Genomic DNA, 27,589 nt, shown 5'->3' with positions numbered 1-27,589 from the left:
CTCCCGAGAGAAAAAAAAATAAGAATTTATAATTGTGTATCAGAACAATTGACATTTTGTAACGCTGCCGTATTTTAAAAAATACCCTGTGAAATTCAGCAATTGATCTAGAATTCATCGCGTTTTCTCCTAAACGGCCATTTGGAATGCTGCGATACATGATCAGCCGCCGAAAGCACCAGGCGGACGAATTCTTCCACGTCGAAGGAGTAATTTGTAAACTTCGGGTGTTTTCCTAGTGTTGGGTGATGCCCCTGAAGAAAAAGGGAGTTAAAATGGTTTTAAGGAAGCAAAACAAGCCAGCTCTTTTCCCCTGGAAAACAAGCAGCAAATTGAGCACACATTTTAATTCATAACCACTGATTTATCGATCCTCCCTGAAGCAGCAGCGACAGTAAGAAAACACCTAACAGCACTGCTATTGATAGTCCGAACTAATGGCCAATTAATTTCATTTCTCTCCCTCCTCCAGCTATTCATATAAAATGATGCTTTAATCAGAGCAGAGAATTTAATTTGGGCTGAAGCAGAAGAATCATATTTCACGTGAAGAAGAAGAAGAAGAAGAGTTTGGATTTGATATCCCGCTTTTCACTACCCGAAGGAGTCTCAAAGCGGCTAACATTCTCCTTTCCCTTCCTCCCCCACAACAAACACTCTGTGAGGTGAGTGGGGCTGAGAGACTTCAGAGAAGTGTGACTAGCCCAAGGTCACCCAGCAGCTGCATGTGAAGGAGTGGAGACACGAACCCGGTTCCCCAGATTACGAGTCTACCGCTCTTAACCACTACACCACACTGGCTCTCGTGGAAGAACTGAGATGGGTGAAACATTTTTTAATAATAATAATAATAATAAACACAGCACCAAAACACCTTTGCATGCATCCCACCCACTACCTCATCCTGAGGGAACACTTTGTCCTTCTTTTGCCAGGTGATGTAATGGACGCCTCTCAGCCTTGCAAGGTCTAAGTAGCAGCGCTCATCTTCACAGTTGTACCTGGAGAGGAAATGATGGGGTTTCATTAGCAAAAGGAGCAACGGTCCTCTTTAATGCCTGCCCTTCTCCTGCAGGAAACAGAAAGGAGAATCATTGTACTAGCAATTGGAAACGGACAGGCTGCGGCTTCCCCTGCTACAGCTCTTGCTACAGAGAGAGCCAGGGTCTAAACCACTGAGCCTCTTGGGCTTCCGGTCGGAAGGTCAGCGGTTCGAATCCCCACGACAGGGTGAGCTCCCGTTGCTCTGTCCCAGCTCCTGCCAACCTAGCAGTTCGAAAGCACGTCAGTGCAAGTAGATAAATAGGCACCGCTGCAGCAGGAAGGTAAACAGTGTTTCTGTGAGCTCTGGCTTCCATCACGGTGTCCCATTGCGCCAGAAGCGATTTCGTCGGGCTGGCCACATGACCCGGAAAGCTGTCTGTGGACAAACGCTGGCTCCCTCGGCCTGAAAGCGAGATGAGCGCCGCAACCCCGTAGTCGCCTTTGACTGGACTTAACCATCCAGGGGTCCTTTACCTTACAGAGAGAGCCAAGGTACCAAATCCCCTTGGTACTTGGGTTTTGCTCTAGCATTTCCTGCAGCAAGCATTAAGGAATGCATTCATGCCGTCTCTCTCCCTTTCCCCCACAACCTCTGATTCAGACTTTTTTTGGGGTGGGCTTGGAAACGTGCTATTTATTTATTTGAGCTATTTATATGCCACTTATGAACCAAAGTCTCTAAGCAGTGTATATGAAAATCATTAAAAAGCATGCAGTGGATAAAATAAATCACAATGGTCCATACAAACCCCCCCAGCAAACATCCTTAAAATGCCCACTGAAGAAAGGGTTTTGTCAGGCGTTCAACCGGGGAAGGAGCTGGCTGCCTAATCTCAGCCAGGAAAGCGTTCCACAGAATCAGGCCCACAGGTCCAAATGTATGACTCAGTGGAGACAAGCCATGCGCCTGAGTCATGGAGGACAGTAACACACACACACACACACCCTCAAGATCTCAGTGACTGGGGAGGGATACAAAGGATCGGGTGGTCCTTAACATAACCTGGACCCAAGCTTTGTAAATTAATACAGTAACTTTGAACTTACTAACATACAGCTCAGAGGCCAAGAACATGCGTACCTGCCTGGTAACATGGAAGTTACAGTTCGTAGGCCAGTAATTTAGATAAAACTGGGCTTTAAAGGAACCTCTAAATCTAGGGTTCAGCTAGCCCCATGCTAGGACTCAAAAAACGATAGCACACTTCATTGTGCCTGGCTTCTATACCACAGAGGATTATTTCAAATAATAAAGGCCCTTTCCTATTAGTAAGGTGAAATTCATCTAGCAAGAGTTCCTGCTCAGCTGGAAGCAATGGCTTTAGAGAAGTATAATACTCGATATGTCACAATTGAAAAGGCCATAAGATAGTGAGGAGGGAAGCCTAGACCTGCCATACACAGTTTTAGAGCAAGAAGCAGCAATCCAAGAGCGAAAGGAGCCATATCCTCATGGAGAAAACTTTACAGAGGCCAGATAGACACAGTGAGAAAATGCCCTTTGTCAGAAATCTTTATATAACTTCTGTGGGTTCATATCAACAGGCCTTGGGCAAGGAGTTAAACTGTAAGTTTTTAAGGACTTGTTCAGCTCTCTATGATTTTATTTCTCTAATTCATTTTGCCACCGGGGCATTCCGAATCGCTGGCTGGGTTTAATGTGGAGGTTTCCAGCTGCCAACCTCTGCCCAAACAAGTTAGCCAATGTTGTCACACTTCACTCGGTACAGATCAAGGAATGTTTCTTCTAACTGTATGACCGAGGTAAGTTCAATATCTGCTCTGACGATGGAAATATAGAGGTGCCATCTCACCCTCTGTGACGTGCGTTTGCTTAAAAGCACAGTTTATAAGCCCTTCTTCGGATCAGGACACGGCATGCAAATACAAAAAAAGGAGCTATATTAAACACATGAGCACATGGAGGCTTACAGTTCAAAGATGACAGCCCAGTCTGGCAGAAAGAGAAGGTGGGTGAGTCCCGCTCCGTGCATCCCGATGAATATATCAGAATTGTGCGTGATTTTCAGCTGCTCCTTAAATTCGAGCTCCCTAGAGAAAACGTATCATAAGAATGGCTCTAACATGGGTACGTGTGAGTAGCACAACAGATCATCGTTCAGATAGGTCAAGGGTATCTTATGGGGGGAGGAAATAAGCTATACATCGAAATAAAATTCCTGCTGATGCTCAAGAAGAAGAAGAAGAAGAAGAAGAAGAAGAGTTTGGATTTGATATCCTGTCTTATCACTACCTGAAGGAATCTCAAAGCGGCTAACATTCTCCTTTCCCTTCCTCCCCCACAACAAACACTCTGTGAGGTGAGTGAGGCTGAGAGACTTTAGAGAAGTGTGACTAGCCCAAGGTCACCCAGCAGCTGCATGTGGAGGAGCAGAGACACGAACCCGGTTCCCCAGATTACGAGTCTACCGCTCTTAACCACTACACCACACTGGCTCTTAGAAGATCTTAGAAGAGCATATTGTTGCACTTGAGAAATTAAAAGGTTGCCATGCAAATACACCCAGTAAGCTGCTTCAGTCTTTTTTTTTTTAAGAAGTGTACATTATTAAAAACAATGTTACTCAAACTCAAATCCATTATTAGCCTCAACATCAATAATGTACAGCTCATTCATAGTTTTCAAACTTGTACTTTAGAGAGGGCAATCCGCAGAGCAATCCGACCTGCCTGCCATGTTGGCTTGGGTGGGTGGGGGGGAGAAGACTAGATTAGGCGAGAGATTTCCAAACTGTGTTGCGACATGTTAGTGCAGGCATCCTCAACCTGAGGTCCTCCAGATGTTTTGACCTACAACTCCCATGATCCCTAGCTAACAGGACCAGTGGTCAGGGATAATGGGAATTGTAGTCCAAAACATCTGGAGGGCCGAAGGTTGGGGGTGCCTGTGTTAAGTGTGTCAGCTGCAGTGTGTAGGTGTGTCACACGAACACTCCTGGGGCTGGATTAGTTTAAGCTCCAGATTGCTAGCAAAACTGAATTGCCGTGTCACGAAATGATGCGCGTCTAAAATGTGTGTCACCAACACGAAAAGTTTGGAAAGCTCTGGATTAGGCAGAGCAGAGGTGTTCCTTTGTTCATTCCACTGGACATGTGAGCAGGTGGGCTGCTGGCAGGAGCCAGAGGAAGGGCCAAGGGCAGGGCTGAGACAGCCCTGGATCCTGAAATCCCATTGGTCCCAACCAGGGGCTGACAATCCTCTCCCCGCCCCTTTTCTGCCCAAGTCACCGGGAGCAATAGGGCTGCAGGTGTGGCCGTGGCCCTGCCCTTCTCCAAAGCACTGCGGGTGGGAGGGGGGAAATGTTTTATTGTTCTCTTTATTGATCCTTAATAGCGTACACTTATGCATGTTTGCAAGTTTTGCAAGTTCAGTGGGGATTACTCTCTAGTCTAAATATGCCTGGGATTGCAAACGTTCCGAAGATTTCAACAGGATTTACTTACAGGAAATTGGTATGTATCCAGTAATGGCTTAACACGAGCAGAAGAGGCAGTTCTCCTTATGGCAAGGTGGGGCAAGCCATTTTCACTGATCTCGTGTAGCCCCCTGGGCTCCCTCAAAATCACCTCCTCCTGACAAAATTGAGTGCCTCACCTGAAGCAAGCAGAAGCTCTTTCCGCTAGTGCAAAACCACCATGGGACACAACGCGTCACGCAGGTGCAGAAAGGTGAAACTCAAGTTAGGAACAGCTGCAGATCTGCTACGCCTTGCAGTTGTACTCACTTGTACTTGTAGTTCACTATTCGGACTTCAAATAACGGCAGCGTTTTCAAAGCGTTGGCGAGCTGGGGGGGGGGAAGGGAAAGCAACATTTCTGCATGATAATTGCTGTTTTTATTTCCCACCCATTTCCTGTACCCAACCACGGTTTCCTTGTGCCCACTGCTCAGTGGAAGCCTTTACTCAACAGAAAATAATCAAACCTCATTTTGGTTTAATATCTTCCTGTATTCTGTGCTCCGGGAGAGTATTGTAACTCTGATTTTCCCATCCTGTTGGGGAACAAGCAAAACAAAAGTAGCAAAATGAATCCATTTGCAAGTCGAGGAGGAGAAAGACCAGCCGACGGACAATGAATAAATTAGTGCCCTTGATGTAAAAACAATTAGCAGAGTGATTAAAATGTCTTTTCCTTTTAATCACCTTGTTTATATCACACACAGGAGAGATGCACATTCCTTAAAATGGATCGCTCTAATGTGCACTCTCTGCCGATCCTCCTTCCCCAAAAGCAGTATTTGCAACCAACAACTAGTAAGTCATTTAAGATTCCCCTTATGGAGTTTGATCAAGTCCCAATGAAACCACAGAGAACTTGATAGTGCTATCAGCAGCAAAGGTTTCCAAGCTCTTTTGTTTTATTCAAGACAAAATGGCCCACGTCACCACAAACCACTGCAGTATCTGAAAAAGTGGCAGTCACACAGACAGACACAGCATGCTTTATATGTTGATAAATTATTGGGGTGCGGGGCGGGGAGGTGTTAGCCCACCTAACGAGGTTATTATTTCCCTTCCCAATTTAAAAATCCATTGAACTCTTGGGGGTAAATTGTATGGAAGAAGAAGAAGAAGAAAGAATTACAAAGGTTTAACTCCATGACACCTATTAATACCAGCAGGAAACCAGGGGCAAATGGTTGCACACAGCTCGAAAACACCAGCCCCTTGTGATAAGCATGCAGTATATTCTCAAGAAAATAAACTCAAAAGCAGCCAAATTGATTCCCTCCCCCACCCCCAGTATACACCCTGTGAACACACACAAATTTATAGCCCTTTTAATAGAGCCAGCATCTTCCTGTGGATTCAGATATTGGACGAAAAACAAATGTCGCCCCCTGATTTAGCCAAGGATTTACTGGGTGGTTCTGCTGGGCTTGTTGCTGCTGGAAAACTTGTTCTGGCATCACCAAGCAAACCATGCAACTGCGGAAATGGCTCAAGGGTTCAGAGCAATGCCTCCTGTCCTTCCTAAAGAGATAGAATTTGCTACGGCCAGAGAGCTGGTGGTGTATATTTATCACCCTGCATGTACAAGATGCAGCAGGGAGCACAGAAGTGCTACAGGCAAGAGGCATCTCCTTCAGTACTTAAATTCTTTGTATTCCCTTTCACGCGTCAGGAAGATATGCAAGTCAGTGGAAACAGGAGTGCTCAAAACTACAACGAAACTCAGGACTGTGGGCATCGGAAAAGAGAACTTCTCGAGCTGTGAGCACGATCCGAAGCAAGAGAGATGGCGCATGCAAACTCAAGCTTCATTCACGATTCTTACAAAACAGCACAGGAGCATCACTAATACCTTGGGTCCTTCTTGTGTGACATTTAATCTGTGCAGCACATGCTGGGAAAAGGCTCTGAATAATCCTGTACCATGACAGCTGGATATCTGAAATCACAGCAGACGTATAGGAATAAAATGCACCCATGTACTCAATTTTTTAAATTATTTTTTTTTTGCTGGTAACAAACCACCCCCACCCCTCCAAACAAAGCTTTTATGCATCAAGGTCCTTCTTCTTTAACACATCTAGTTAAGAAGTTCACAAATCTTAATTCAAATTTACTTCTTTTTTATTATTTTTAAAAAGGTGGGTGGGTGTGGAACCCAACGTATTTACTCACCAGTGGTGTATTATAAAATAACCCGTACCTCATTCGAGGCAACAGTGTAAAAACTGCTTCTCTGAAGCATACCTGAAAAGGGAGATCATTAACAAGTTACAGCAGAACTCCTGATATATAATTAAAAGAGATGAATATAAAGTAGGACCTATTAATACTGCAACAGAAGCCAGATCACAGCACCAATCTGAGCTGCCCCCCCCCCACCCTTGCGTTAAGCACGGAACAAATGACTGAAACAGAAACAGCATCTGACACAAAGACTAGAGAGGGTAGGATGAGGAAACTTTATAATTGGGGGGGCACTTTCCTGATGGGGCTACATGAAACAAAAGGGGAAGGGGAAATTAAACGCAGCAGACACAATGGAAAACAATGGCAGCTTGCCCCTGGATGGCAGCGGAGCCCCTCTCCCACATTTCTGGAGCGCAGACATGCAGAGGTTTGAGAGGTCCTGAGCCTATGCTCATATGCACGGCACACTCAGACTACGTGCCTAGAATTAGGTGGTGTGACTGCTGTAAAACCATACTCTTCGAAAGGAGGTTAGAAGTCATTCTTTAGTGTCCTTTGTTTTTATTTTTCTTAATGAAAGGCAAATTGACAAAGCGCGGCAAAACATAAAATGTGCGGAATCCCTTGGTGCTCCTCTGTCCAGAGTACTGAATCTCCTACTTAAAGGTAAAGGTACCCCTGACCGTTAGGTCCAGTCGCGGACGACTCTGGGGTTGCGGCGCTCATCTAGCTCTATAGGCTGAGGGAGCCGGCGTTTGTCCGCAGACAGCTTCCGGGTCATGTGGCCAGCATGACTAAGCCACTTCTGACGAACCAGAGCAGCGCACGGAAACACCATTTACCTTCCCGCCAGAGCGGTACCTATTTATCTACTTGCACTTTGATGTGCTTTTGAACTGCTAGGTAGGCAAGAGCTGGGACCGAGCAACGGGAGCTCCACCCCGTCGCGGGGATTCGAACCGCCAACCTTCTGGTCGGCAAGCCCTAGGCTCTGTGATTTAGACCACAGCGCCACCCGCGTCCCTGAATCTCCTACTTAATCCTATGCAAAATCATAAACATAAACCTGTGTGTGTGCGCCAACAGGTCTGCTGCAAAGGTACTTTCCTCTCACCTACACCTGAGGAAGTGGACCGTGCAGGTGTAGCCTTACAGTATGAATGAAAATCTTAAAACCCTCTACAGCAAGGGTAGGGTTCAGCTGTAGTTTAAGGACCCAGACATATTTAGTAACATGATCACAAAACTGAACCAAAAGCACTGACTTCTGGGTACAGCCATCAGTTGTTGTTGTTGTTTTAAAAGCAAAATATTCCTCACTCTCTTTGAATCGTAGGATTTCAAATGTATTATTTCGTAGTCTGTAAATGCCTTCCACGTTTCGCTGAACAGGTCTCCGTATCCATAGGCACTCTGTGAAGAAACAAAAACAAATGGAAGCACAAGTAAGGTTTTAGTGAGAAACGACTAATAATTATTTCCACGGCTTTCAGGCTTATCTATAACCCTCCTGCCTTAAGGCTAGAATTGTAAACACACTGAGCAGGGCAGGGCAGGGCAGGGCAGAGCAAGCTGTGGCCCTCCTGATAGTACTGGACTGCAGCTCTCATCATTCATGACCATCGGCCATGCAGGTTGTAACTGAGGGGAACTGGAGTCAACCATCCTCTGGAGGACCACACATTCCCCATCCTTGGAATAGAGAGTATCCCCACCGAGCTCTATGGAACTTACTCCCAAGAAAGCATGCAGAGCACCGAACTGTTTGTAATCACCAGCCTTGTGCTCTTTTCTTTCCCAAAATTAAAAGGTAGATCCAAACTTTGAATTTGGGTATATTAACGTTAGACCAGCTGATAAACGAAGAGCATGAATTTTTATACATATTCCATCTTAAGAGACAAATACAGAATACCTACTAATGTTCAATGGCAATATCTCAAGATAAAACACTTGCTAACCACCATCTACGAACCAGCAGCTTTTACAGCCTCAGAGACCCCAGAGATATTGGAAGCAGTTGGTTAATTCTTACGCAACAAAAAAACCTGGCCGTCAACATATATAAATCTTTGTTATTAGCAAACCGATTTGATATACAGGTACTGAGGGAGGATTGGAATAAAGAATTAGAGGTCTCAATTTTGACCACACAGTGGGAAACTGTTTCAACTGCTACTGTATAACAAGGGTGTCTCTGTACCTTAAATTGAGGCTCATACAAAATTTAAAAGGGGGGGGGGCAATGATCATCCTATTCATTGCTCTGCCCGCTTTTGCCTCTGGCCTCCCCCTCCCCAGGCACTGTGGCCCTCAGAAGATTACCCAAAAAGGAATGTGGCCCTTGGGTAGTAAAATGACCCCAAGTCCACCAAACACACACACACACACACACACACACACACACATTGTACACCTTGCCATATTTGTTTGTTTGTTGGGAAACATGTTGGGTACGTTTCCCCCACTGAGTTCCTGCTTTGATTCACTCACTTTTAAAGAAACATTTAGTAAGGATGATAATTTTTCAAGAGCCAATAGCTACATGCATTGCGTAAAGGGGGGGGGGGAGCCTCGCCGCCTCTGTTCTGCAAGTTTAAGCAGCCACTTGGCACCACCGTCTGGCAATGCAAGGAATTAAATGCATCTCTTTTGTCGATCAGAATGGCATTACAGAATTTACAAATGGCTGCGGGGAAGCAGCATACGTTCTTAAACAGTGCTGCTTCCCAAGAAAAGGTAGCGCCGTGGGAACCCAAGCCATATGCGGTTGACAGTCCAAGAACGGAGACCCTAAGTATAGCTGGACTGGGTAGGGATGAAACCAGGGACTCTGCTATACAGCTGCAAATAAAAACGTCTTAAAGCGCGTTGTAAAGTTCAATATACAAATGCGACACTAGATGGCGACAGTGAGCTATGGCAATTGCAATGTATTTTTCAAAACGGTTTTTTAAAAGCATTTCCGCAGCATTTTTCATATGTGTGTAGATTCCACCCAGGAGCACCACTTTCCATGCCAAGGATCAGCATCATTAGCAAATAAAGCATTGCTCCTATTGCAGGTACTGCTGGTTTTCCAAATACATTGTGGCTCTCCAGATACTTTTGGCCACTAGTTCCCACCAGCTGACCATAGGCCATGCTGGCTACAGCTGGTGGGAGTTGCAATTAGATAGATATTTTATAGGGAAAAGACACGGGTAGACCAGGCAGCTTCAGTACAGGGGGGGAGAAAAACCATAAGAATAGCCTGCTGGAACAGGCCAGTAAGCCCATTGAGTCCAGCATCCTTTTCTCACAGTGGCACAAAATCTGCTATAAGCAGATTTGTGAAGAAAATATCCAGCAAACGCTGGTGGCAAAGATCCCTGAAGACTATTGGGAGGCCTGGAGAAAGGGTGTGGGCAGTTCCTTGAACTGTCCAGTAGGTGGCAGGGACCCAGTTATTTTAAGCATCAGTTGGTGACAGAAGGAGGGCGAGAAACAAGGAGCATAACACAACAAAACAGGAAACTCCAGTCTTTCATACAGTGACTCCCTGCAGGATATTCACATAATGATTCTACATAGAAATATACACACACTGTCTTTAAAACTTTGTCAAACCAGTGACTCATGGGTAAAAAGATGTGCTAGTAATCAGGAAGTGCATCTGTTTGTACGTAGTATATTTACAACCTAAGAGATTTTTTGATATATTTTTTTTGGGGGGGAGGGAAACGGTGGTGTCGAAAACAAGGGATGGGGATGAGGGGTGGGCGGAAAGAGATGTCTTAATTTATAGAATAAGAAAACAAGAAGAATATATGTTTAAAGAAGATTGGAAAATGTTTAATGAATATATGGGTGAAAATTGTGTATATTTGAAAACGCTGGCAGCGTTAAGATAAATTCAACAGTGTAAATAAGTTTTGATGGATGTAAAAATGGAATACTGAATGGTTTAAAAGGTAAAGGTACCCCTGACCGTTAGGTCCAGTCCTAGTTTATATATCTTATATATCAGCCAGAGTGGGTGGTTGCCTTCTGTCTTAGCACTTGAACGTGACTTCCTTATAGAGGCTTCTCCTTTTCCCTTTTTTGGGGGTATAATTTTTATTAAGTTTTTCTATTTTACCTTTTAGAATATTCATTTAAACAACCTTAAAATATCAATGACTTCCCTTCTTCTCCTTCCATGCTTCAGTTTGCATGACTCTGGGGTTGCGGTGCTCATCTCGCTCTATAGGCCGAGGGAGCCGGTGTTTGTCTGCAGACAGCTTCCGGGTCATGTGGCCAGCATGACTAAGCCGCTTCTGGCGAACCAGAGCAGCGCACGGAAACGCCGTTTACCTTCCCGCTGGAGCGGTACCAATTTATCTACTTGCACTTTGACATGCTTTCGAAATGCTAGGTGGGCAGGAGCTGGGACCGAGCAACGGGAGCTCACCCCATCGTGGGGATTTGAACCGCCAACTTTCTGATCGGCAAGCCCCAGGCTCCGTGGTTTAGACCACAGCACCACCTGTGTCCAACTGAATGGTTTAGTTTATGTAAAATATGCAGGAATCTGTGGCATGCAAACAGAAGGAGAAGAAGGGAAGTCATTGATATTTTAAATGAATATTCTGAAAGGTAAAATAGAAAAACTTAATAAAAATTATACTCCCAAAAAAAGGGAAAAAGAGAAGCCTCTATAAGGAAGTCACGTTCAAGTGCTAAGACAGAAGGCACTCTGGCTGATATATAAGATATATAAACTAGGCACAAAATGGCTCCTAAAACCAAGGCTGCAGTTGCCAAAACGGAATGCCTAGTCACCATTTTGGGGCAAGATGGCTCTCGAGTCTTATTTTTCAAATGACTGTGGTTGATTCTCAGTTAAACATCTGGCTATTCAGATGGCAACCTTGAGGTAGCTTAAGAGCTTTGAGAACTTAAAGGAAGAAAAGTCACCTGATCCTGAGACAGTCCATTGGCCTATTCCCACCTCTTTTTCCTAATGGTGATTCCTGCTCCTGCTGCACAGAAAAAGCAATTTGGCTCCAGAAACTCATTCCAATGGTGCAGATAAAATAAAGCTGATAGAATTCTACAGGGTGGGGTATTAGTGTGTGAAAACAGCCAGGATCCAATGATCCCCAGATGGCCGGAGCCATCCTGGCACCCAAGCATTTTCACTTGGTCACAAAGTGGTTGAAAGCCAGGTGCAAAACGCGCCTGGCGTCTGCATAATTTCGAAAGCTGACTGTATCCCTCCTCTACAACCCTGTTGGAAGGATAGTTCAATCCAGCTCACAGTGGTTTATACCAGTCTATGCGCAGAGCATCTGGCACAGGTAGTAGTAACTATGCTCCTTGCTAATACTGCCCGTGGTTTACATCAGACAGTGAATACACCACACCTATGAACACCAGTGTGTTTTGAACAGAAGATCTTACTCACGGTATCCCACATGACAATGTTGGCGTCTGTGCTGAACGAGTTGGTTACGTGCTGAGTGATGTAAAGATTGACAAAGTCACAGAAATGGTGGTACATGTTAACGCCTGAGAGAAGAAAGAAAAACGAACCTTGTCATGGCTTTTCATTTGAAAACCTCTGCGTACTCTTAACACTTTCTCCTCATTTCACTGGAAGGATTTTACACCAGGGCCATCTTTAGCATTTAAGACTGTTTCTATGAATGCATAAGGCCTAAGATGAATACGAATGCCACATACGGAGTCTTATTTGCAAGGGTGAGTCTTTGCCCAATTGGTTTTTGTGAGCTTTTCAGAATTGGTTTTTGTGAGCTTTTCAGAACAGTTTTTATCGTGTTCTTCCATCCCTGTGGATCTTCATGGTTGATCCATGGTTGATCCATACACACACACACACACACACACACACACACTCACACACACACACTATCAACAATATCTGTGTGAGACAATTATCTGCAACATCTGAAAAGATTAGGCCACAAACCCAGAAACAAACCTCAATAAGACTGCACATGCAAAGAGCAACCAAAATGATCCAGGGAATACAGCAACTCTCCTATGAGGAAAGGTTGCAAATTTGGGCCTCTTTAGTTCTAAGGAAAGGAAGTAGTGACTTGATAGAAATTTAAGAGGTGCCATAAAAGGACCAAACGTTTTTCCCCAATTTACATAGTGACAGGGGAACCTCCGGAGGCAGCAGAGAGCCAGTGGAGGTGGAGGGAGGGACCCCTGCTGCTGAGAGTACCCAGCACCGCCCCAAAAGCCCTGAGACATCCTGTGGGAGAATGAGAACTCCGTGGTGGAAAGGCTGTCGGATGCTGCGAGGTCCGAACACCCAATAAACAGTTCAGGAACGGAGGGGGAGCTGGTAGTCCCGTTGCCCCAATTACCTAGGGGCCTCAAACGGAAAGAGGAAAGGAGGAGATTTGGGGTCCCCAGGTTTCTCTGCTGGAGGCACTCTCGCAAAGCGCCACTTCCGGGATCTGAGAATGACTAAGACGGTCATGGAATTTCAAGCTCTGACCTGTATCTGTATAATAGTAAAGGTAAAGGGACCCCTGACCATTAGGTCCAGTCGTGTCCGACTCTGGGGTTGCGGTGCTCATCTCATGTTACTGGCCGAGGGAGCCGGCGTACAGCTTCCAGGTCATGTGGCCAGCATGACTAAGCCGCTTCTGGCGAACCAGAGCAGTGCATGGAAACGCCGTTTACCTTCCCACTGGAGCAGTACCTATTTATCTACTTGCAGTTTGACGTGCTTTCAAACTGCTAGGTGGGCAGGAGCAGGGACCGAGCGACGGGAGCTCACCCCATCGCAGGGATTCGAACTGCCGACCTTCTGATCAGCAAGCCCTAGGCTCTGTGGTTTAACCCACAGCGCCACCTGGGTCCCATCTGTATAATAAACTGCTGTAAATATACAGACCCTGAGTCACCGCCTTTTTACTCGTGAGGAGCACCACGAACCCTTACAGACAGATCTTGATTGTATCTCTAAGTTGGCTGTATTTCCTTTTAACCAAATGAAGCCACTAAGAGCTACCAATAATCTGATCTGACCAGTGATGCTGGATGAAAAGTGTTTAATCCTTCCCTTCCATACCCTTTCCCTAACCAAAATCAATGCACTTACCCCACAGACCTCCATAAGGCAAACAACCATTATGGGTTCAGTTACAGGTGGGTAGCCGTGTTGGTCTGCCATAGTCAAAACAAAATAGAAAATTCTTTCCAGTAGCACCTTAGAGACCAACTAAGTTTGTTCTTGGTATGAGCTTTCGTGTGCATGCACACTTCTTCAGATACATTGTGTATCAGTGTATCTGAAGAAGTGTGCATGCACACGAAAGCTCATACCAAGAACAAACTTAGTTGGTCTCTAAGGTGCTACTGGAAAGAATTTTTTATTTTGTTTTAACCATTATGGGGTTGTTTTTATAAGGAAAAGTGAAATGGAGTTTGGGGGGGAGAGGCCTGAATAATGTTGTTGAATTCAAACTGGCAACACACACACACACACACTGCATTTCATTAAAACAGAAAACCACGACAGATTAAACCATGGATCTCCTAAACAGCATGCAGTTTCCGTCTAATCCTGAGGCTGGAATGGTGAAGTGGCAAATATGTGCCAAAGAGTGTGACTTGAATCTAGAAACCACAGGCTCAAGAACCACCTCTGCCAGTCTCTCTAAATGGCCTTGGTAACCATCCTTTCTGGTGGGAGAGGAGGAGGGAAATTCTACCGATCCCATTTCTCTGCATTCTTGCTTGAGGAGGCGAGCGCAAAGAAAGACTGCAAAGCCCTTTTAAAAAAACGAAAAGGGCTACAACGGTGAAGTGCAAGAACACTGGTGCAGCCCAGATGTTAAAAACGAAAAACGCTGGGACATCTATGTTTCAGATTTATTCCATTTATTTATTTCAAACATTTCTATGTCCTCGGACAGCAGCCCTTGCTTTTTAACTGTTCTCACTCAGAGTGCTGCTGCAAACTCAGGACAAAGAAGACTTTGAAAACACAGCTCTGCTTTTGAGTTTTAAAGAGCAAGGAGCTCCATTCAAGTCAACCGGTGAAGATCACCTTAGATGGAACCAAGTTGACCAGAATGCCGGTGCTGACTGAGAACAGGCTTTGAACCGAGCTCTGAAGCTTCACAAATAGTTTAGGATTTAAGAAACTTAAAAGAGAAGCAGGGGTGGCAGGCAGTTCTTGTCCACAACGACTTCAGCCTGCTTGCGGCATGCATAGAAGTGCTAAGGTCATGTGTAAGCTTCCTATGCACACAAAACATATCGTAATTGGCTTTTAGCCTGCCCCTAAGTGTGCTGGGCCACATCCAATTTGCTGGAGCATGCTACAAAATAATGCAATACATGCAGAATGCTGTGCATATCAATGACCTTTACATGACCACCTCCCAACGTATCATCCTGACATACTGCCAGGAATCGTACAGATCTGCACATACGAAAACCGCAGTGGCTTGTACCTGCATCAAGCTTCATGAAATAAGTTGGCTTGTCAATAATAACATCACAACTGCCATCTTCCACAGGCCTGGAGTTCAGTTCTGTATATGTCTGGAGCTCCGCAAACCTGTAATTAGTCATTCAATAGAAGCTGCAAAAAAAATTATAAAAACAAAAAACAAAAAAACCACCACCCGTATCCAAAGACAATAATTTAAGCAATGCACCATGCAGACTTCTCTTCACAATGCTGGTGAAGTTAGACAAAGTTTGACAATTAAAATTATTTTTAATTGTAACTGAAGCTTCTTCAGTAAGGCTTCAAAAGGTTAAACTCTGCCTTTGATCTCAGGAGCAAGCAGCATCTTTGATCTATAAATCAAGAGCTGGGGAAAGTTTCAAGAGAGAGAATCTCTCTGTCCGTGCGTTTCCAACATCCAGTTAATTTGAATATATCTACGCTCATGTCAAGTGCACTGACCATGATTTTAAAGACGTCTCAGCAAAGACACAAGTTATTCATGACTGCAGGTACAAGACTAATTAGCATGATCCATTTAACGGCCTAGCAAGTCTCCTCCATGACGTAATACCATTTATACTGGGCTCAGCTAATGGGACTTGAGCCCTGCAAGATATTTCTAGAAGATGGTAACTAAGAGGAGAGGGTTCTCTTCTGGATAAGGTATTGTTTCAGTAGCAGGAGGTCGGAATTGGCAGTTCTCTAAATGGAGAAAAGGGGACCCGTGCTTTTTAACTCGCTCATAAATGATCAAGAGTTGGGGTTAGCAGTATGAGGTAGCCATGTTTGCTGACAAAACCAAATTGTTCACGGTAGTTAAAACGACGAAGAGCTCCAAAAGCATGTCTCCGAACAGCGTGAAGGGACTATAAAATCTTAATATCAACATATACACACATGGCACTTGAATTGGTGGTGACTGACCAAGTCAGGGGTTGTAGCAGACAGCTCAGTGAAGATGCTGACTCGGTGTGCGGTAGCTATGAAAAAGGAAAATCCCACACTAGGGATCATTAGGGAAGGAATTGAAAACAAAACTGAAGATCTCATAAGGCATTTATGATGTGACTGTGTTTAGAATACAGTGGTATCTCAGGTTAAGAACTTAATTCGTTCTGGAGGTCCGTTCTTAACCTGAAACTGTTCTTAACCTGAAGCACGACTTTAGCTAATGAGACCTCCCGCTGCCGTTGCTCCGCCAGAGCGCAATTTCTGTTCTTATCCTGAAGCAAAGTTCTTAACCTGAAGCATTATTTCTGGGTTAGCAGAGTATGTAACCTGAAGCGTCTGTAACCTGAAGCGTCTGTAACCTGAGGTACCACTGTACTGTGTACAGTTCCGATTGTCTTGCACCAAAAAGGATATTGTAGAGTTGGGAAAGGTTCAGGAAAGAGCAACCAAAATTATCTAAGAGATGGAGCAACCCCACTGAGAAGAACCGCTGCAGCATTTGGGACTTTTTAGTTTAGAGGTAAGACGAGCAGGAGGCAACATGACAGAAGTTTATAAAACTACACATGGCATGGGGAAAGTGTGGAAGTTCTTGACCCTCTCTCATAACACAAAATGTTGTGGACCTGGGAGCAACACCTGGTGGACCAAAGGTTCACCACCCTTGATACAGGCTATACAAAACAGGCCACATCAACTCCCAGGTTTCCCTATTACTTGCAGATTTTCATGTTAAAAAACAACAACGGTTCCCATAGAAAATAATGTAATGCAGCCACAATGACCTGCTTTTCGTTGCTAACATTCTAGACTGGAATAACCATCGCCTCAGTCATTGTGCTGGAGAAGACACTGGAGAGTCCCATGGACTGCAAGAAGATCAGACCTATCCATTCTTATGGAAATCAGCCCTGAGTGCTCACTGGAAGGACAGATCCTGAAGCTGAGGCTCCAATACTTTGACCACCTCATGAGAAGAGAAGACTCCCTGGAAAAGACCCTGGTGTTGGGAAAGATTGAAGGCACAAGGAGAAGGGGACGACAGAGGACGAGATGGTTGGACAGTGTTCTTGAAGCTACCAACATGAGTCTGACCGAACTGAGGGAGGCAGTGGAAGACAGGAGTGACTGGCGTGCTCTGGTCCATGGCGTCATGAAGAGTCGGACACGACTAAACGACAACAACAGTCATTGTCCCTTTGCTCCACCATCACAGAAGCCTGTTTCTTCCTTAAAAAACAACTGCACCCCTAACTACTGCTGTGACATGTAGTGGGAGACAAGCACACCGGGTTCCGCCCAACATGGAGGGGGGGGGCTGGCAAGTGCGCAAGACGTCATGCATCTCACGGTGGTATGGGGCCCACAGGAGGGCCCAACAGAGCCTGCAGTGCCACGGGAGGGCTCAATGGGGCCCGCCTGGCTGCAGAATATTGAGGGGGGCTGGCCCCCGCATTGAAAATTGGGGGGGGCTTCCACCCCGCCCCCATAGATGGGTGTGCCTGGTGGGAGAGAAGGGGAGTACTCAACTGAGCACAGTATTGGGAGCAGAGCTTTTCTGCAAAGCTGTCTATTGTAGAGAAATAATAAAGAGCAGACAGCTACAAATCTTACCAAGACTGTAGAGGGCTCTTACGCTGCCCTTCGGCAAGGAAAGCTTGAATGTCTAAGCTGCAGTGGCCTCCAATTTCACCCTTCTGGAAGAAGTCTTCATTGAATCTATTTAAAGAGGGGAAACATTATTAGCATAAGTTCAAATCAAGTGTCAGTTCTAAACTGGACTACCTTGTGAGCACTCTTGATTAATGATGAACATCAAGGCATTGATTCAACATCATGCTTTAACTTGCAACTAAAAGTCACTCTGTACAACGGACATGCTTACTCAAAATTAAACTCTGTGGTATTCAATGAAGCTCACTGCCAGATCACTGAGCACAAGCTTGCAGTCAAAGGCTACAATCCTAAACACTGTGACTTCCATGTAAGCCCCGCACTGAATATCACAGGACTGACTTCTGAGTAAGCAAGAGTAGGATTGCACTGCATGTGATATACTGGAAACATGGGTTGCATGGATCCCTGAAGCGTCTCGCGTGAACCAAAATGGTGATGTCATTGCTTCAACATGCATCCAGCCTACAGTTCAATCAACACAGCTGCAAATGTTTTAAGGTTCTCGAGAAATAAGTGTAACGGTCATACAATGACTATATATAGACACACTTTTGAGGGTATGAACGTAAAACCGAAACAAACTTAAGAACTAAAGCATGCTTCATGAATTAAAGTAAGTACTGCATAAAACCAGCCAACTAGGAAATAACTGTGTTTTTCCAAATTTAGAAAGATGTTTGCAGAACCTGCTTAGCATTGTATTTCAGCAGCACCTGGAGAGCCCAAGGTTCCCCATGTCTGTTCTACAATCATGAGGGCCAGCAAATGATTCTTTAAAAAGTAAAAAAAGAAGAGATTTCTAGACATCATTCTTGGTTGACTAAACCTATGCAGATTTGTGAGTCCTGGCATATATCTGTTAATGACTATTGGAGAAGTATTTTTAAAAAATAGAAGTCTTTTATAGATGAGCAGAATTGCTTAATAGGGATATTTAGTGTGTCTGTTTCTCCTGTTGAAATGTAAGTAAGGTACGTACCTCTCATGGTTTCTTTTGGGGTTTCTTAAATCAATGTATAGATTTGTTGCTCTGCAATACTGGAGGTAACGTGAACACTGAAGTGAAGAATCTCCCTATAAGAAAATGACAAAAGCAACATACATACATAATATATATTTTATGTATATATTCATATATATATAAAAGAATTGGGGGAAAGTAGAGCATAGCATCAGGAAACAACTTTCTTTGAATGTGTTCAAGCATACTTACCATTGCCTTAGGTCTGCAGTGAGTCTTAACTTCATTCATCCTCTCCTTAACATAACCAAAGTCAGCTTGCTTCCAGAATACGTGCTGGGCCTCCTCAATGGTGTTGGCCCTTACATGGTGAAATAATGCAAAAGTGTCCATTTGAGAAAACGTCAAGCTTTAACTATGGGAATAAACCCAGTCTATGGGTTAATAAATGCCGCTGCACAACCTTATAAGCTAGGTTACTGAGTGCAACAATGAACAAGAGCAAGCTTCCACATATTCTGCCTATGCACAAAAAGGGTACCACTTAATTGATCTGCAAGAAGGCACAGGGGTGCCTGCTAGGCATTTGGGATGGGAATACAGTGGTATCTTGGTTCTCAAACTTAATCCATTCCAAAACCAAAGCGTTCCAAAACCAAGGTGCGCTTTCCCATAGAAAGTAATGCAAAACGGATTAATCCGTTCCAGATTTTTAAAAAACAACCCCTAAAACAGCAATTTAATATGAATTTTACTATCTAACAAGACCATTGATCCATAAAATGAAAGCAATAATCAATGTACTGTACTATAAAATAAATAAGACAGTATTGTAGATGATAAAAATTAAAATTAATTTATTTTCTTACCTGCACTGATGACAGTCATTGTTTGGATGGGTTTTTTTTATCCATTTCTGCAGTCACACAATCAATCAATCAATCAACCAACCAACCAACCAATCAGTACCTGATTGTCACAAAAACAAATTAACTGAAAAAGCCTCAAAAACAAAAATGCAAAATAAATAGCAAAAACAAAAGCGCCAAACTTAATCCATTCTGGAAGTCCCTTTGACTTGCGAAATGTTCAAAAACCAATGCACAGCTTCTGATTGGTGCAGGCACCCCGAAAACAATAGCCAACAGCCACATAAGACATTCAGCTTCCGAAAAACGTTCGAAAACCGAAACACTTTTGGTGTTTGAGAACCAAGGTACCACTGTAGATCAGTAGTGGAGATGTTAGCACTATTATGCATGTGTGTGTATCTATATATATATATAAATGTTCCCATTGCACGCGCAGGTGTTACCAACTTGCTCCATAACCGCTGGACCAAATAGCATCAAATTAGGACACAGCATTCCATGACCATCAGGGAATAACATGGGATAATTAAATTTCAAAAAAAACACAACAACACACCTGACGTACCAAAAATAAAGAATAAACGCAAAAAAATTGGCGCCCCTATTACACGTCACCAGCAAAAGCACTGAAGACTCCAACACCATCCAATAGAAAGGCGGATCGCCCGGCAGCGTCACAGAACCTGCGCGGACAAAAAAAACCTCCGCCACTGGGCTGCAGGGGCGGGAAGGGGCCGGGCTCAGGGGGCAGTATAGGCCCAATGGGCGGCTGAGGCAGAAGCCGCTTCCCCTTCTCCTCCCCCCCCCCCTGCGGAGTCCAGGCTGAGCTTCCCTCTCCGCCTTCCCTATGGAGCTCTGCCCATTACCACACAGGGAGCGGCTGCTTCTCATGCAGGAGGAGCCGAGGACGGGGAGCCGAAAGAACCCCTTCCATTACACAAAATCAGCCGCAGCAGGGCATGGCCAGGTCAGCTAGTATATATGTGTGTGTGTGTGTGTGTGTGTGTGTGTAAAAAACTACTATATTCCTGGTATGTTATCAGAACCTGTGACTCTGGAAAAACAAATGGCAGCATATAAATTAGGAGGCGTTTGCTCTAATTTGGGTCTTGTTTCATGTACCAAAATAAATAAATACCAGCAGAAGGTCTCTATAGGCAACTGAGTGTTGGGTTTGGCCTGGGCCTGAGTTTGCAGGAGGTGCAGGGGCGTGGAATGTGCGCTTACCATCCAATCTCAGCATAATCACATCTCGGATATCCAAAACGGTTTTCAGGCTTGCATGATTTCTCATAACCCCAACAGGCTTTCGATTTCTTCAAGTATTTCTGGAAACACAGGAAAACGCCAACTTTGCTTTGGATGTTGGTGCCATGTAGGTGAACGAGCAAGCTTGCAAAAATGCACGCGTGATCTACAAATAGCCTGCATGTACTTTTGACCTTGAAAGATTTGAGCGTACAGTACTTCCAGTTCTACACATGGACACACTGTAAGTCATTCAAGGTGTTTATTTCATAAAATCTATATACCGCTTGACTGTAGGAAACCTCAAAAGCAGTTTACGGGGGAAAATCAAACAGTTAAGATTGTCAGTAAAAGCAATCAATGCGTTTTAAAAGTTAAAAACAGCAATAAATTAAAAACACATCAGCATTCTATGTATCTGGGTAGTCTTGGATAAATAAGAATGTTGCTAGCAGTAGCTGAAGAGAATAGAGAGGAAATTAAACACACATGGAAGCATCTATCAGATTAAAGGCTCTAGAGCAGCCTTTCCCAACCTGGTGCCCTCCAGATGTCAACCCTGATCGTTGGCTCAGGCTGATGCTACCTCCCTGTGCACTCTATCCTAATATTCTTACCAGATGCAGACACAGATAGCTTGGGCACCCGTCAAAGGTATTTCTTTCTCTTCCCACGCCCTCTTCTGGCACCTTACTTTTTTTTTTAACACCAAGCCTGATTAAGCGTTATGGAGAACTTTGAATCTTTTGTTACATTTTTGATAGCCCAACAAAGGCAGTGACCTAACATGGGAGTCTGGAATCATCACCATCATGGTTCCTGGAAAAGAAGCCTCTTTCAACCTCTTTGATTCTAAGAACACAACAAATCGGCATTAGGCTCCAGTAAAAAACAAAAAAAAGCAGTATTCACTTTATATGGGCAATGAAGATCTTCCTTGCAGGCTGTGGCAAAGGGCTGGTTATTGTGCAAAAAGTATGGGATATGTTCTTCGGGCAAGTTGATGTTTCCATAGCTATACAATGGCACTCGTGGAATGTTGCTGCCATCAGTAAGACTTTCACCTTGGGTCCTGGCCAAGATTTCTTGAAGTAGGACTCCAAATGCAAGCAGCATTAACATGGCAATCTGAAAAACCTAAAGCAAACACACAGAAAAACAGTTTAAGAATGACATACCTACGACTTCAGTTACAGTAATTCTATTCAACCATAAACCTAAAGTCTGTGTATGTGTGTTTGTTTTGTTAAAAGCATGCAGCTATAGACCTCTTGGCAAGAAAGACTCTCCTCTTGGCATAAACACGTGTTCATATAGCATTTATCGCTGTCGCAGATGCGGAGCTAATAGGCGAAGGGAAACTCTTGTTCCCAAGAGATGCCTGGGAACTCAAGTCAGGAAACCGTGCAGGACTCTCAAGGGATTTGCTTCCTCTGCATCCAAGAAAAGAATGGAAACCAAAACATTCGGAGGGCAGAAAATGCCTGATCAGATAGCCACATTGCCTTTTGTGTATGTGGAATTCATGGGATTTTGCGGTTGGTGCTTTCATGGTTCAAACTCTGTCCCTGAGAAACTCTTAAAAGTCAAGGGGTGAGAGGCAGTTCTGATACAACTTTCCACTACCCCAGTAGTTTTTAAAAAGTTTCTTGTGTATGCAAGTACATGGGAACATAATTATACCATAGCTAAAGCAACATGTAAGAAAAGGTGGGAATTTAATATGGAAATGTAAAGCCATAAAGATGGGATGATCATCCACATGGATGGTCACCTTTTTATACTGGGCCAGGTTGAAGGCAATGCTAATCTAGGCTGCATCAACAGAAGTATGGTATGCAGATCAAGGGAAATAATAGTACAGACAGTGTACCGTTTTGAGCAGGGATTCCATTCCTGGTCCCCCCGCGTGTGTCAGCAGAGCATGCATAACCCTGTTACGCCCCATTACACCTCCACCCTGCCCCTATTCCTCTGTCTTCTGTGTCAAAAAGGGCCCATGCGTCAGCAGATGAGCATCAATTGGACATGCCTAAAATGGTCGCCGCTTGTACCATTCTGTTCTGCCTTGGACAGACCACACCTGGAGTACTGTGTCCAGTTCTGGGTGCCATGATTTAAGAAGGATATTAACAAGTTGGAATGTGTACATATGATCAAGGGTCTGTAACTCAAGCCTTATGAGGAACGGTTGAAGGAGTTGGGTGTGTTTAGCCTAGAGAAGAGGAGACCGAGAGGAAATATGATAGTCATCTTCTAATAGGGGCTTATTTCCTCCTGCTCTAGGGCGGGGGGGGGGGAGGGGACTTGTTCCAATGGCTTCCCGTTACAAGAAAGGAGACTCCAACTAAAAATCGGGAAGAACTTTCTGAAGGTAAGAGCTGTTCGACAGTGGTGGACTCTCCTTCCTTGGAGGTATTTAATCAGAGATTAGGTGGCCACCTATCATGTATGATTTAGTCGAGATTCCTGCATTGCAGGGGGTTGGACAAGATGACCCTTGGGGTCCCTTCCAACTCTATGATGCTATGATTCTATAGGGGTTTTGTACTACAGCACAAAGTACCAAACAACTTAGGTCAAGGGTACCGCCTTATACATCTGAAGACAAGTTCAAACCAAACAACCCTTTCACAACCCCAAGAAACTCAGCTGGACAGTTACTTGGGCTCTCTTGGCCACTGCCGCGTAGTACAATTATTCACTTGCACCTCCATTCAGTGGAATTCACTGTGAGATTTCCACGCTCTGTGCTCTAGCTACTGGATGACCTCTGTTTCAGTGCCTGCAGCTCCACTGCGATAGAGAGAACGCTCAGGAGATCATGCGGATAATCTTACCCATCTCGCCATTGCACAATGAGATTAGTGCCTTGACAGAAACACTAGCCATGCAGTCGAAAATTCCCCTGCTCTTAAAGAAGAGTGCGTATTCAGGTTCGGTTATGCCTTTCCTGCTAAAGATTTCAGAGCACACGCTTTTCCTTTCCAAATTTAATATATACCAGTTGGTCACAGCTATCCATCCAAAAAAAGTGTCGATGGCCCACTAATACATTGTAAATGTACTAAGAGGAAGAAAAAGGACCACACAAGTAGTTTCTGGAGTAAATTATACATTGACTCCAATGCATACCGTTTGTTATCGACTACATTGCCTAACGTAATTCTCTCCGCCGTAATCTGGATATTTTTGAGCTTTTTGAAACTGAACTTCTTTCTCCTGAAATTTTTATGAATGCAAAGCTCCGGCCCACTCCACAACATGTCACAAAATGCATAGGGTTAGCATTATATTCTGTCTCCATGAAACGCATAATCAAGTACAGCAGCTCTGTATCTTCTTGGATTTTGCCATCTGTGTCCATTTATGCTGGAAGACACCTGACAAACCTATGGGCTTACCTCTGTGCTTAATGGCTCTGGGTCCTTAGGAATGGGAAGGTAGAGAGAGATGCTGAGTGTCAGCCTCCCTGCCTGCTTCAGAGCTTTCAAACAGGACTTAATTTGCACCAGGGCTCATTGCCATCATGACATATTTTTCAGTGCCAGGGCTCATACCTGTAACAATAAAGAAAAGTGTTTCTGAGCACATGCAGAGTGTAGAATCATAGAATTACAGAGCTGGAAGTGACTATGATGGCCTTCTAAGTCCAACCCCCTGGAATGTATGATTTTTTTACCCAACGCCCTAGACTAATCTGGATCTAGTAGATATGGTCTGCTGCAGGCTCCACAGCTCCACTCTATTTCTCTTGCTGCCCCTTATTGCTTTGATCCCAGAATACCTGTGTATTGCCACCTCTCTTAGCTCATTCACATCCCTCTTCAAAACACACACCTTTCCCACAAAGTCTTTGGCGTGTTACGGAAAAATCTAGGTGCGAGGCTGCTCAGCCACCCAGCTCATCAGGCACAGCCTGCGGGTCCCTGCGGAACAAAAGAGTCCAGCCACCAACCGGAGCAAATAGCTGTAGAACAAAGTTTATTGTGCAACAGCCACGCACCTAGATTTTTCCATAACAGGCGCATTCCCCTAGTTCCCATGCCTTAACATAGTTAGGAACTCTTTGGCCAAGCATTGTTGTTGTTTAGTCATGTCCGACTCTTCATGACCCCATGGACCAGAGCACACCAGGCACTCCTGTCTTCCACTGCCTCCCGCAGTTTGGTCAAACTCATGTTGGTTGCTTCGAGAACACTGCCCAACCATCTTGTCCTCTGTCGTCCCCTTCTCCTTGTGCCCAAGCATAAACACATGCAAACTTAAACAATCACATGTATTGCTCCTGCCTGCTTCCTTCCTTGTTTCAAATTTTGGATTAAAATCTCCCCAGGATCAGGAATCTCTTGCACTGTGCACACAGAAAGTGCTATGCAAACAAGAATGATAACAATAATGTTGAAGTATCCAAGCGGAAACATCAGGCAGTCAGAGATATGGAACAGGGAGAGAGGAAGACCTAAAAGGTATAAGGACAGGTCCCTGAAGACAACAGAGGAAGGGAAGGGAAGGGAAATGAAGGCAGTTAAAAACAGAAAATCACACACTTGTTTCACAGATTTAGGTTTCGCTGCAGCATGGAAAAAAGCAGGGGAGCTAACAGCGTGACTTCCAGATATTGGGACTACAACTCCAACCAGCCCCACCCCAGCCAGCATAGCCAATGATCAGGGATGATGGGAACTGTCGCCCAAAATGTGGAGGACAGAGGAAGGGGTTGTGCTGAAAAGCCTGCATAAGCAGCCCCAGACCTTCAGGGTGCAAGGGAAAAGAAGTCATTTGGAGAAAAGTGCCGGCGGGGCGATCTTTCATTTGGGCCACTGGACTATAAAGAGCGGAGCTCAATGGGATTTGCTCCCAGGTCAATATGCACAGCTAGAACTATGCCCGATAGGATCGCATTGAGCTAAACCCTCGCCCCCATCTTCCATCTGCCCGGTTCTCTCTCCAGAGATTAAATTTGCAGAGAGGCGGCACCTGCACTCAAGAAAGCAGGAAAGAAAGCCACACTCACAAAAAAGGGGGTGGGATGGGGAGAGAGAAACCAGAAACTCTTATGCCTGCTGCCTGCAGAAAACTCCAAACCGACGCGAGGAGACTGCGCGCCCAGGAGGAGTCCCGTCCTCGTTGCACCTCCAGCCCCGGAGACGCCCCGAAGCGAAGCCAGGCGCGGCGTGGCGTGGCGCGCTCTCCGACCCAGGCCTGCGCGCCTCCTTGCAGCTTGTCCCTCCCGAGACTCGGAGTCGGTGCCAAAGCCGCCGCCGCCGCCGCTCCTGTGAGGAGCTCCCCTCCACCGGCGCCGAAGGGGAAGCGCGAAGCAACGGCAGCCAGCGGAGGAGGGAGGGGGGAAGGAGGGGCCACCACAAGGCGCAGGCTCGGCCCTCCGGAAACCCAGCGGCTTGGCGCCAGGCCCGGAGCCCGACGCCGCCTGCGCCACCTTTTGGAGACGACCGAGGCGAAGAGAGGAGCCAGGTGGGGACTAGAGGCGCCTCTCGCAGACAGCCTGGAAGGCGAAGGGAGCAGACTAGCTAGGGTGCTGCAGTTCCCGGGTGCCCAGAGCACCACCCACCTGTCTGACCCACCACTGAATTGGTCCGAGGGAGCGGGAAAGCAGCCGCTTTCGGCTCGGGAAAGGGGTCCTCCTGGCTCAAGGCGCGCGCGCGCTCTGCCGGCTAGGCGCCCCTGGCATCGAGATTCAAGGCAATATACCGGTATATTCAAGGCGAGAGAGAGAGCCTTGAATCTCGATGCCGTTTAGTAGTGACCAGCCAAACCTTTACCCAGCTGAGGGCCTTTCCAGCTGTTTGCGAGATCTCCGTGGTGGCCAAAGTTAATGCCACACAAAGGACTCAGCTGCCCAGAAAACGTTTTAGATGTGTTGTAAAGTGTAAAGTGCTGTGGGTTAAACCACAGAGCCTAGGGCTTGCTGATCAGAAGGTCGGCGGGTGAGCTCCGGATGCTCGGTCCCAGCTCCTGCCCACCTAGCACTGCAGTTCGAATGCACATCTGCAGTTCGAAAGCACATCAAAGTGCAAGTAGATAAATAGGTACTGCTCCGGCGGGAAGGTAAACAGTGTTTCCGTGTGCTGCTCTGGTTCGCCAGAAGCGGCTTTGTTATCATGCTGGCCACATGACCCAGAAGCTGTACGCCGGCTCCCTCGGCCATTAACACGAGATGAGTGCCACAACCCCAGAGTTGGACACGACTGGACTGGACCTAATAGTCAGGGGTCCCTTTACCTTCAAAGTGCAAAATCCAAATGTGACACTAGAAGACGACAGCGAGCTATGCAAAATTCATTGTCTTTTTCCAAACGTTATTTTAAAAAAGCATTTTTTAAAATATGTGTGTAGATTGCAGCAGTCGTTGTTACCTGCTTTGGGAGTTTCACCGAACTGTTGCCTCCAATGAGGCCGAGATACAAAAAAGAGGGAAGGAGATGCAAGAAAGAGGTTACTGGTGCAGGGCATAGAGTCCACTAGCCCACCGCATTTGGGGATCTTGAAACAAGCCTTTTTGCAGATTAAAATGTTGGTTTCGTAGAATGTAGAGTTGGAAAGGACCCTGAGGATCATATCGTCCAACTCCCTGCAATGGGACAGCTGCAGTTATATGCATCTGTCCCATTGGGGGACCGAACCTGCAACCTTGGTGTTATCAGCACTGTGCTCAGTTGTACCAGTAATTTTAATAGTACCACAG

The 27,589-nt window shown here is 45.3% G+C and overlaps 1 protein-coding gene across 1 annotated transcript; it reads right to left on the bottom strand.

Annotated features, from left to right (window-relative positions):
* Positions 1-85: 85 nt before the first annotated feature.
* Positions 86-26,079, bottom strand: EOGT (EGF domain specific O-linked N-acetylglucosamine transferase). Its single transcript, XM_033141252.1, has 17 exons — positions 25,901-26,079; positions 24,288-24,443; positions 21,796-22,020; positions 20,863-20,963; positions 19,016-19,124; positions 18,782-18,876; positions 17,740-17,844; positions 15,173-15,279; positions 12,139-12,242; positions 8,031-8,123; positions 6,696-6,767; positions 6,373-6,459; positions 4,991-5,059; positions 4,791-4,852; positions 2,977-3,096; positions 899-1,001; positions 86-254 (listed from the first exon to the last, which is right to left on the bottom strand). Exons 3-17 carry the CDS (start codon positions 22,003-22,005, stop codon positions 108-110), a joined length of 1,584 nt encoding a protein of 527 aa, XP_032997143.1. The 5' UTR covers positions 22,006-22,020; positions 24,288-24,443; positions 25,901-26,079; the 3' UTR covers positions 86-107.
* Positions 26,080-27,589: the final 1,510 nt, after the last annotated feature.

This window comes from Lacerta agilis, chromosome 2, assembly GCF_009819535.1.
Source record: "Lacerta agilis isolate rLacAgi1 chromosome 2, rLacAgi1.pri, whole genome shotgun sequence".
Classification (NCBI taxonomy): Eukaryota; Metazoa; Chordata; class Lepidosauria; order Squamata; family Lacertidae; genus Lacerta; species Lacerta agilis.
The sequence above is the reverse complement of the archived record's forward strand: the minus strand, read 5'-3'. Positions and strand labels throughout refer to the sequence as shown.